The sequence below is a fragment of the Antechinus flavipes genome, chromosome 2 (assembly GCF_016432865.1).
Source record: "Antechinus flavipes isolate AdamAnt ecotype Samford, QLD, Australia chromosome 2, AdamAnt_v2, whole genome shotgun sequence".
In the NCBI taxonomy this organism is placed as follows: Eukaryota; Metazoa; Chordata; class Mammalia; order Dasyuromorphia; family Dasyuridae; genus Antechinus; species Antechinus flavipes.
The window spans coordinates 47,596,366-47,608,696 of NC_067399.1; the positions used below are offsets into that span (position 1 = coordinate 47,596,366).

The 12,331-nt window shown below is 38.4% G+C and overlaps 1 protein-coding gene across 2 annotated transcripts in view; it reads right to left on the reverse strand.

Moving 5' to 3' along the window:
* Positions 1–12,331, reverse strand: part of WWP2 (WW domain containing E3 ubiquitin protein ligase 2) — a 125,564-nt gene that overhangs the window by 63,182 nt on the left and 50,051 nt on the right. For both annotated transcript variants that reach the window (XM_051974702.1, XM_051974701.1), the window contains one exon: positions 6,408–6,532. In XM_051974702.1, the coding sequence (XP_051830662.1) occupies positions 6,408–6,532 (125 nt within the window). The remainder of the gene's footprint in view (positions 1–6,407; positions 6,533–12,331) is intronic.

Here is a 12,331-nt window from a genome sequence, read left to right on the forward strand (position 1 = left end):
TTGCTGTGCGGCTAGAATGAGATGTGTAGAAAATGCTTTGTAACTACAAAGCACTATTAAAATGTGAAGGAAATATCATTATCACGTAAAAAAAAAAGAACAATGTAGTGTATGAATACAAAGCACTTTGTGGGGTTAAAGGACATGGGACCTCTTATTTCATTTATACAAGGAACTCTCAGTGAGAAAACTGCTTCTGCCAGTGTAGCCTGGGGCCTACTCTGCAGTTTAGAGTCTCAAAGAACTGCTAAGCAGTAAGAGGCACTGGATGGTTCAGTGTCCATCAGGGACATACAGGTGGTGTGTGTCAAAGACACAAGCACTTCCAGCCACCAACATCACGTTGGCCCACAGCATATTCATGGTATATGAAAATCCCAAAGATTTTGCACATGAACTGCTGCCATACCATGCCTCCATATTCCTGTTCTCATGTAATGGATCTGTTAAATTGACATGCAAGCTTTGGACTTGGAGTTTGAAAACCTGGGTTCAAGTTACTCTGAAACATATACCAGCTGTGTGACTATAATATGTCGCCTCATGTAGAAATGGCTAATGTGGAAATATGTTTAACATGATTATAAACATGTATAATCTCTATTAGATTACTTGCTGTCTTGGGGAGGGGGAAGGCAAAAGATGGAGGGAGAAAAAGTTAGAATTCAAAATATTTTTTTTTAAATGAATGTTGAAAACTATCTTTACATGTAATTGGGGGAAGTACTATTAAGTTTAAAAAAAAAAAAATGACAACCTCTGTGCCCCAGAAACCTAAGACTGCTGATCTGCACTGGTGAAGGGAACTTCAATAGGAAAGTGACTTACAATAATGAAATCAATGCTCTAAACCAAATCAAACCAAACATTTATGCCAGTCTAAATTTTATCTGGATGGCTTGGGCTTGGTTAAGAGCACTGATACTCAGCCTCTCAAGAGCCTTTTGATTTTACTATCTCTGATATAAAATTCACGTTAAGAAACATGAGAGAGATTACAATCTTCATACTAACATGCTAGTAGGGAGTAGAACTGAAATCCACCTCAGTTTCCTCAACTAGCAGAGAGGAGACAACAATCAGGCTAAATTACAGGTCTTCGGGGATGAAAGTTCTCACAAAATTTTTTAAAAAAGAAAAAGAAGAAGAGAAAGGTAAATTTGTTTTGGAGATCTGCTTGCCATGCCATATGTTGTGGTTAATATTCAACTTGGCACTTTATTTTAGACCATCATTTGTTATTTTTTAGTCATTTCAGTGCTAATTTTTTGCATGTGGATAAATCAAGTCTCTTTAAAAAGATCAGAACATCCTTGAGAGCAGGAACTGCATCAGTAACTTATTTCTAACTGGTTGTCTCTTACGTCTCCATACTCTCTCAAGACGAATCACTACCTATCCCAAAGGCTTTCTGAAATCTGTGGTGTTGCTCAAGCTGATTCTCTCATCTGGAATGTTCTCCTGCAGCTTCCTTATTTCTAGAAGCCCCCTGATACAACAGATCTCTTCTGAATTCATGATAATGACTGTCTACATCAGTCAGAAAAGTGTTTACTACCTTGGCATGTCTTATACTATGATTTAATCAGATATTTTTATTTAAATTTTCATGTATTTATGCTCTCTTTCCAAACTGATTGGAAACTGATTAAGGATAAGGACCACAGCTAATATTTATTATGAATGGGTCCCATATAAAGAAGGTGTTAATATATATCTGTTGACTGGTTGACAGAACTCAATAAGGTGATTGTTAAATAAATAACAGGAAAAAATTATTTGGAAGGAAAATAGGGAAAAGGGAGTCAAAAAAATGAGAAGATAAGATGGCCTTACTATATGGCATGGGGAGAGAGTAAAGAAAGCCAATAACCAACATATGTTAATAATCATACTTAAATGATACTAAATGGGCATGGCTGAAACCAGCAGCAATTGGAGAGCTTGGAATTTCTAAGATCTAGGGTATTTCACAATGTTCCTTCCATATTGTTAGTAAATCTTGTAGTTTTTTGAACCAGAAGGTTCATTCAGTACTAGGACACACTCAAATGATTTGCAAAAGGTAATGGGAATTGGAAACTTTCTTCCTGATCCCAGAGATACCCTGCCAATTCTCTGTGTAAGCCTGGGTTCTTAATGTGTGTGCAGTGTTTCAACGGTTGGTCAAACAGTGGTCTTTTCAGACACACACAAACAGAGGGTAGTCACCATCTGGATTTTTTAGACTGAAGTACAATTAATACAGTGTGAACCAGGGTAACGTAAGTCACTGAAGAACAAGGGTTTCTCTCATTTAAAGTTCAGGTAGCATTTTTTAATAACTTGAAAATCATGCAATTCAGGTCTTCAGAAAAACAGTATACTATTATATTATTTCTTCCCTCCAAGAATTAAAATCCCCTTCTTTAGATAATGTGTGTTCATACAATCTATCTAATTCTCTTTTGTAGAAAAGTTGTTGGCTGTGACAAGATGACAAACACTTGAAATGCTGCTCCATTTTCTCTTTCAAAATGTTTCCCATGTGTGCTATAATTCAGTGAAAAAGGTTCCCTTAATGAATATCTTCTGTATGTGGTTCTTCACAGCAAAAAATATTTCTTGAATTGAGTGGCTGCCCATCAGTTGGAGAATGGCTGAATAAGTTATGGTATATGAATGTAATGGGCTATTATTGTTCTATAAGAAATGATGAGCAGGCTGATTTCAGTAAAGCCTCAAAAGATTTACATAAATAGATGCTGAGTGCAGTGAGCAGAACCAAGAGAACATTGTACACAGTAACAATAAAATGATGATGATGTGATGATCAATTGTGATGGACTTAGCTCTTTGCAACAATGAGGTGATTCAAGGCAATTCCAAAAGAAAAGAGATGGAAAATGTCAATTGCATCCAGAGAGAGAACTATGGAGTCTGAATGAGGATTGAAGCATATTTTCACCTTTTTGTTTGTTTTCTCTTTCTCACGATCTTTTCCCACCTTTTCAGTCTGATTTCAGATTGCACAACATGACAAATATAGAAATATGTTTAAAGGATTGCATATATATCAGATTGCTTGCTGTCTTGGGGAGAGAGGGAGAAAAACTTAGAACACAGAGTTTTAAAAAAATGAATGTTGAAAAGTGTCTTTGTATGTATTTAGAAAAATAAAATACTATTAAAAGAAAGAAAATATTTCCTGGAGACAAGGAAATACCACTTTTCCTGAGAAGTCTTCCTTCACAGCTCAATCTTTAGCACAAAGATCCAGATAAATGCCCCCTTATCTGGATCTCTCCAAATCCTTTCTGTTCACAGGCTACCGTGAGAAAACTACTTCCCCAAGTACTCACCACCACCCCCAAAAAAGGAAAAAAAGTACTGTTGCATTCCTTCCTTTCTCTTCCATTTCATTCTCTTCCTAATACAGACATGGTATAGTAGGGAGACTACAATCTCTATAATGATTTCAAGGAAAATCCTATCTTTCTATTGGGTGAAATGAGAGAGAAGAAGAAATAAAAAGGAACCAAAGAATGAAAGAAAGGAAGGAGGGAGAAAAAATAAAAGAACCTTGTCTCGCTAATGTTTTTTAGGGAATAATTTGTCAGCTGGTGCACAAACCACCTTGAAACTTTTATCTGTGGTTGGAGAGATTTGGCTGATATCTCTTCTACATTGTAATATTTTGGGTGGCAAGGAAAATAACTTTTAGTCTAGTTTCATACAGTGTATATATCATGTGTTGTAATGTAATAATGTGTTCATTCAAAATTTAATAAATGATCAATAAATAAAAGGTACTGCAGATACAAAAATGAAAATAATTCTTGCCTTCAACGAGAATATATCCTATAGAGAATACCACAAGTAAGAGAGTATCACAAGAAACAAGTAAGTAGCTGTGTGACCCTGGGCAAGTCACTTAATCCCAACTGCCTCAAAACAAAACATCTATTAAGTACCTACTATGTGCCAGGCGCTGTGCTAAAGATCAGAGATGATCCCTGACCTCAAGGAATTTACAATCTAATGGGAGACAACATGCCAACAAATATACACAAAGCAAGCTGTATACAAGATAAATAGGAAATAATTAACGAAGAAAGAAACTGGAATTAAGAGGGATGAAGAAAGGCTTTCTACAGAAGACAGAATTTGAGTTGGGATGTAATGGAAGCCAAGAAGGTCATTAATAGGAATAAAAGAGGAAAGAGTATTTCAGGCATGGAAGATAGCCAGAGAAAATGCTCAAAGTTGAGAGATGGAATATCTTGTTCATGGAACAAGATAGGAGGCCAGTAACACTAGAGTAAAGAATATGTTTCAGGGAATAAGGTATAAGTCTAGAAAGGTAGGAGGAGGATATGTTAGATTGTGAGATTGGGAGAAGAAAGGTAACTTTGAGAAGCATTCACATAGAGATGATAATTAAATCCACCGGAGCTAATAAGATCACCAAGTATTATAGAAACAGAAGAGAAGAGAATCCAGGACAGAACCCTTAAGGTCCCCCTACACTTAAAAGAGTGTTTTTTGGAGGAGGACACAGCAAAGGAGACAGAAGAGTGGTCAGATAAGCAGGAAGAAAACAACAGAGAGTAGTATGTCATAAAGACCTAAAGAGAAGAAAGTATCAAGGAAAAGAAAAGGATCAACAGCGTCAAAGTTTGCAGAGAGACAGATTGGCTTAAATGACAGGAAAAAGAAAATGACAAATGTTGGAAGGGATGTGGAAAAACTGGATCACTGATACAATGCTGGTGGAACTGTGAACAGATCCAACCATTCTGGAGAGCAATTTGGAACTACATCCAAAGAGCTATAAAGCTGTGCATACTCTTTGATCCAGCAGTGTCACTATTTGTCTGTATCCCAGAGATCCTAAATGAGGGGAAAGAACTCGAATGTGCAAAAATGTTTATGGCAGCCCTTTTCATAGTGGCAAAGAATTGGAAACTGAGTGAATGCCCATCAGGTGGGGAATGGCTGGATAAGTTATGGTTTAAATATTATGCAATATTATTGTTCTATAAGAAACAATCAGCAGGAAGATTTCAGAGTGGCCTGGAGAGACTTCCATGAACTGATGCTGAGTGAAGTGAGTAGAACCACGAGAATACTATACACAGAAACAATAAGATTATGTGATGAACAACTGTGATGGACTTGGCTCTTTTCAACAATGAAAGTGATTCAGGGTAATTCCAATAAACTTGGAATGGAAAATGCCATCCACATCCAGAGAGAGAACTATAGAGACTGAATGTGGATTGAAGCAAAGTGTTTTCACCGTTTTTGTTGTAGTTCTGTTGTTTGCTTGGTTTTTTTTTCTTGTGTTTTTTCCCTTTTGATTTGATTTTTCTTGTGCAGCATGATGAATACAGAAATATGTTTAAAAGAACTGTACATGTTTAACTTATATCAGATTGCTTGCTATTTTGGGCATAAGGGGGGGCAGGGGAAGAAGGAGAAAAATTTGGAACCCAAGGTTTTTCGAAGGTAAATGATGAAAACTATCTTTGCATGTAATTGGAAAAATAAAAAGCTATTTTTTTAAAATGTTGCAGAGTGGTCAAGAAAAATGAGGATTGAAAAAAAAGAACAATGGATTTGTCAACTAAGAGATCATTAGCTTTCCATAAAAGATATTTCCCTTAAAAGAATCTAAGGATTGGATTATAAGAGGAAGAAGTGATAAGGAAGAACATTCTGCATAAGCCCACAGTCTGTGCAATGGCAGAGGGGTGGAAGATAGAATGCCAATTTCAAGGAACAGCAAACATCAAATCTAGGTCGGTTTGGCAGGAACATAGATGATGAGGTCAATAATGCCAAATAAGTCTGGAAAAGTAAGCTAGAGCCAGGCTTTAAATTTGAAAGATTTTATAGTCAGACCTACGCTCTAGGAAGATTTTTTTTTTTTTTTGGCAACACTGGAATGAAGAGAGACAGGAAGGAAAAAAGAGCCAGTAGACAGAGAGAAAATGAAGATGGGGGGGAGGGAGGAGAAAGGAGAGGAATGATTGATGGAGGAGGTTTCTAGAGAAGTCAAATCAGATGAACATTGTCTTGCCAAGAAGAGTCATCTCTTCCTCAGAAATAAAAGCAGAGGAAGAATGAGGGATAATATACATAAAATGTGAAGAAAGAAGAGAAAAAGCCTCTACTTTCTCTCTAAGTACTGGAAAGAAGGCAAATCAAGAGAAAAATGAATTGATTCACCCTTCTTCTAATTCCAGACCATCTTGTTACTATGAATTATACAATAATTCTGTTTCATCTTTTTTTCTTATCATTGGTTCATTCCAAAGCTAGATTTTTAAGCACATACTAAAAACAACTATCATAGAACATTCCTTGCCTCAATTAAGTTTGTCCTTCTAAGTCAATGTAAATTATTATATGCAACAACTCACCTGTGCCATTGGCCAAGCCACTATGGTTCTGACTCTTTGCTGGTTGCCGGTGTCGATTCCTGCTACTGGGGCTCTGCTCAACATTTGCTGTGGCTCTAGTTGGTCCAACAGGATGTCTGTGTGTCCTTGGGAATCAAAGAATAAAAAAGATGTGAACTATTGTGAGAAAGAGGTATCTCCCATTGGAAGAAGTTGTTTTCTTTTTCTTACCCATATATTGTAATCATGTGTTTTTATCAAAGGCCTTTTGAATTAAGACCTCCCAGTCACCCCTACAGACTATTAAGACTACCCACAAAAGGAGACCCAGAGGAGTTTATCAATCAACATATTGATTAGATCAAATATGTTTATGTATTTTCAGATCCTTAATGAAAGGATCCCTCATATTTTCTAGATTCAGAGGATGCTTGTTTGCCCCCTCTGACAATGTGAGCCCATAATGATATTTTGGCTGAACTCAACTCTTCCATCCTCAGTCTAATACATAAAACTGTTGAATAAGATACAAAACCAAGTTTCTATGAGAAGAGAACTCCCAACTAGGAGTACAGAGAAACATCAACATCTGAAAACAACTGATGAAAACTTGGAGGTTTTTTTTTTTTTTTTAAACTAGGGAGAAATAAAAACAATTCATTATCTTCAAGACTGGTGAAAATGGGTAATGGACAAATGTGATCTATAAAAACAAAACTTTTAATATAGACCTTTTTAAAACTCAATTTTCTTTCCTAAATTCTTTATGTCAAAATAAAAAGGTTTAAGTCCCTTCCCACCCTCACAGGAAAAAATGTTTAACATCACTGAGCCTTTTAGGATACCTTCAGCCAGGCACATACACGGAGAGCATGGCTCCCCAGAAAGCAGGCCAAAATGAAAGCTATGATTTTTGACCTCTATAGCAGAGTGGGGGGAGACAATAACTGGGGGAGACCAAGTTGGTATGCTCCTGGATTTATTTCAGTCGAGAATCCCTTTAAATGGCAAAACCCATTTCAATTACTCATTCTTTATGTAGTCCTCAGAAAAGGTCTGAGAAGGCTTAGCCAGAGAAGAGCTGCTGAGGTAACAGAGAACCTGCCCCATCAGCCCTGGTACACCCTTGGGTTCAGAGAAGCCTATAATTACTTCCAGTTGCTTGGACTCCTTGTCCCCTAGTAGTGCAGCTGGGCATGACAACTGGGTGGAGTCCATTACCCTCCTCATTCCCATACTCTACTCCCTCTTCCACGAAAGGGTGTGTGGTCAAAGGCAAGAGAGAAGAGTTTAAGAAGCATTTAACCACTAATGACAGCAGTTTAGCTTGTATATGGAGGGGCAGTGTCTGCTTTATTCTCCTCCCCACCCCCACAAGAAACCAGAAGCAGCTGGGACCATTTTGGATAAGATCACAGCCCCACCCTTGTACCCCTCCCCAGATTCTTTCCTTCCCCTAAATCTGGGGTTTCCAATTTTTTACTCCACTATTAAATTTAAAATAAAACAACCAGAAGAAAGAGAATAACTAGAGAGTTGGGGAAAATGTTCTATTTCGCTCAGTTTCCTTCACCAAAGACTTTGATCAGATCAAACCTTAACGATGGAGCTCTATCTTGATTAGAATCTGGCCCCAATGCTCAAACCATCACAACTTCCATACACAAAAAAAAGCACCACAGAAAACTGCAGTAGTGGGTTTGGGGATGAGCTAGGCTTTCATCACAGACAACTGAGTGCAGACTCTGCCAGCAACCTCAAACCTGGCCTGATTCCCCCCCCCTTTTGGAGGAGAAATATTCAGTCTCCTTGGCAACCCGACACCAGTCTGAATATCAATATCTAAGACAGCCAAATGCCATATGTAATCAGTACTGTCTCTGGCTACAGGAACCCCAGCTCACTTTGCAGAGTGCCCAAATCTCAAATGTGAATTCTGATCCCAAACAAGAGACAGACACTTTCCTATCAAAAATCTTGCCCTTAAGAAAATGCTAATTACATCATCAAGATATCTATTCTCATCCAGGGGTCTCTTAGCTATCTCAGGAAGTGGCTCAAGTGTTGATGAAGAGAACATCAAGACAAGCAACAACAAAAAGTGACAAAATCAAAGATGATCAGATGCACAACTATGAAATGTATTCATTTACCTAAGTAAAATGGATGGCCAAAATGGAAAAAGCAACCAACAAGCATTTGTCATTGTTTAAGTTTATTCATGTCCAACTCTTTGTGACTCCATGGACCACAGCCCACCAGGCCCTTCTCTCCTCCCCTATTTCTCAAAGTCTGTCCAAGCTCACATTCACTGTTTCCAAGACACTATCATCTCATCCTCTGCTGTCCCTTTTTACTTTTGCCTTCAATCATTTCTAGCATCAGGGTTTTTGTTTTGTTTGTTTTTTTCCAGTAAGTCCCATCTTCTCATTATAAGGCCAATGTAGTTAAGCTTCAGCTTCAGTATTTGACCTTCCAGTGAATAATCTGAATTAATTTCTTTAAGACTTATTTGATCTCCTTGTTGTCCAAACAGACTCTCAAAAGTCTTCTCCAGTACCATAATTCATAAGTGTCAATTCTAAAGTGCTCGAACCAGGAGACCATTATATACCTCAACAACGATACTGTCTGAGGATGTATTCTGATGGAAGTGGATCTCTTCAATAAAGAGAGCTTTAATTGATCAAAGATGGACAGAAGCAGCTACACCCAAAGAAAGAACACTGGGAAATGAATATAAACTGCTTGCATTTTTGTTTTTCTTCCCGGGTTATTTATTCCTTCTGAATTCAATTCTCCCTGTACAACAAGAAAACTGTTCGGTTCTGCACACATATATTGTATCTAGGATATACTGTAACCTATTCAACATGTAAAGGACTGCTTGCCATCTGGGGGAGGGGGTGAAGGGAGGGAGGGGAAAAATCGGAACAGAAGTGAATGCAAGGGATAATGCTGTAAAAAATTACCCTGGCATGGGTTCTGTCAATAAAAAGTTAAAAAAAAAAATTCTAAAGTGCTCAGCTTTCCTTATATAGTTCAGCTCTCATAGTCATACATTGCTACTAGAAAAACCATAGCATTAACTGTCTGGACCTTTGTCAGAAAGGTCATGTCTCTGTTTTTTAGTACACTGTCCAGATTTACCAGAGCTTTCTTTTCACGGGGTGGGTGTCTTTTAATTTCAGGACTGCCATCTGCAGTGATCTTAGAAAGTGATGAGACCAAATGCCAAGATCTTAGTGTTTTTGATATGAAACTTCATATTTATTAAGCATTTACTAAGTATTGTGGTGAATCTCTAATAACAAGTCTGGTCCTATCAGGATTTGGAAGACAATATAGGATAGTGCTGGACTGAGAGGATTGAATTCCAGTTCTTCCATCTACAACTTTCTAGATTCTGGGAGAGTCACTCCACTAGATTTCGCTCCCTCCATCTTTAAATGAGTGGGCCTAGATTACAGCATCACAGAATCACAGATTTCCACTAACTGTGGAACCTTAGTGGTTGAAGTCTCTCATTTATAGACGAGGAAACTGAGGATTTGAAAAGTAAAATTACTTGCCCAACGCCACAAAGTCTATGATACTATAATATTTACAGAAGGCAGGACTAAATTAAATAAGCATAAATGTTCCCCAAATCTCACTTGTACTACAAATCATAAAACTCTACTTAACCAATTAGTCCCAAACAATTAGCTTGCTGATCTCCCACCCTTCTCCTACAAGTCCTCTCAGCTGTGTATTGTCTTTTAATAGCAGCATGGAAACAAATTTTAGTGAGACCAGGCCAACTTCCAGCAAGACAGGCCCAGAGGGAAAACAGGCATTTTAAAATAGAAGCAAAAAAAAAAGGGGAGGGGGGGGGGGGAGGGGAGAGAGTGGGGAAGGGAGGGAGAAGATACTGCTTCTCCCATTCAGAGAAGTAAAAATGAGAGAGACAATCCCAACCCCCATGTTCTTCCCATACCAACCTCCCCAGTAAAATGTAGGTTAAACCTGAACTGGGGGCAGCAGGAGAGGAATGAGAAGAAAAAGTGAAAAGGAAAAGGAGCAATTCTGAGTTAAAATAGGCCCATTCCAGACATCCCATTCATAATTTATGACTTCTTTCCACACCCTGCCTCTAGGTTGCCAACCTCACAAACGACAAACAAGGTAAAAATAAATGTTTGTCAAGTCCATGGCGAGTTTCAGAAAGACAAAAGGATACAGTTTTGTTTTTATTTTATTTTATTTTATTTTTTTGCTCCAATCAAGGGTGTGGAGCAGACATATCTGGCAAGGCTGATTTCTAGAACCAAAAAATTCAGCTTCAGTCGCACAAAATCAAAGCCAGCAGTATTAGCACTCCCTAAGAATGAGCCAACCTTACCACCACCCTGAGGAAAAGGGCCAGGCGACACAACCCCAGTTCAGGGGAAAATAGTTTCACTACTTCAGTTTTATTCCCTAAGCCCAAAAGAACAAGCCTCAATAGTCAACGGCTTTGAGGTATCTTGAACAGAGAGAGCAGCACATTCTATGATTCCTGATTTGCTCCCATCCCAGACCAAATGCTAAAGATGTACTGTGCCCTCCTAACTCCTATCAAGGCCTCAAGAGAGACATAGCTCCTTTGTTCAGCCTTGACTGGGCTAGAACAGATTTCTGTATAAGACTGATCAAGGAAAGAATGGCATACAACTGAAGCAGAAAAGTAGAAGAGAGAAAGAGAGGTAGAAACTAGAAATAGCTTATTGACTTACAATGACCATACGGACCGAGGAAAAAGGCTCAGAGAAGCGCTGCAAATCCCCAACTCAGACAACCACCAAATGGTAGCTTTCCAGAACAGAAGCCCCAGAGATAACATCATTCACAAGAAGAAAAGGGAAAAGGAAGAGGCAAAAAACAAGCAAGAACTTCAGTCCAGCACTGAAAAGGACTTCTCATACTTCCTAGGCAAGTCACTCTATTTGCCCGTTTCCTACTTCAGAGGATTGTTGTGAAAATGAAATGAGATAATCATTTTTGGGGAAGAAATCACTTAGCACGTTGCCTGGTACATAGTAGGTATCACATAATTATTTATTCTTTCCTCCTTCCCCATTCTCACATCATTTTCCTCCATCAATTAAAGCAACACAGACATAGTAACCAGTGCACAAAATAAAGAAATGTTTTATGTGAATTTCGAAAGATGCTGAGGAAGTTGGAGCACACTCGTAATCCAGAGGTCTGATTCCCATGATTGACTGGCTTTGCGGGTGTGCGGGATGCTAATGCTTTTAAATAAGTCTAATGAAGGGCAGCCTCCACCAGCCTGTCTCTGAAGCCTACCAACAGGCAAAGCTCTGTTACATAAAGTATGCTCTATCTTGAGAGCATCCTTAGCTCCCCAGTTTGAAAGTCATTCCCCCATGCAGCAGCAAATTGGAGAAGCAATATTCTCTGATACTCTTGTCCTCAGCCCTTTCAGATAAAAACAGTTAAAAGCAGTCCCCAGGGCCAGTGTCCATAAGCAGAAAACCCTATTTATTTACATAGTGCCTGCCATGTGTCAGGCAGCATACTAAACACTCTTTTACAAACATGATCTCTTTTGATCCTTTCAACAATACTGAGAACTAAGGGCTATTGTAATCCCCATTTTAAAGATGAGGAAACTGAGGCAATAGGGTTCAGTGACTAGTCGAAGTTCACAGATCTTCCTGATTCCAGGGACACTCTCCATTGTTCCACAGCTGCTGCTGAATAGAAGCAAAAAGAAAACTGGAAAAACCCTGAGAAGCTACGGGAACACTGGGAAGAAGGAAGAGTTAACTAAACCAGAGGTGTCACACACAGTTTCAGCCTTCTGGGATGCAGCCTGAACTGGATTAAAATGTAATTGAACATACTGAACTAAATAAATAAAATGTACATCAATAAATACTGCAGGGATTCTTATGTTC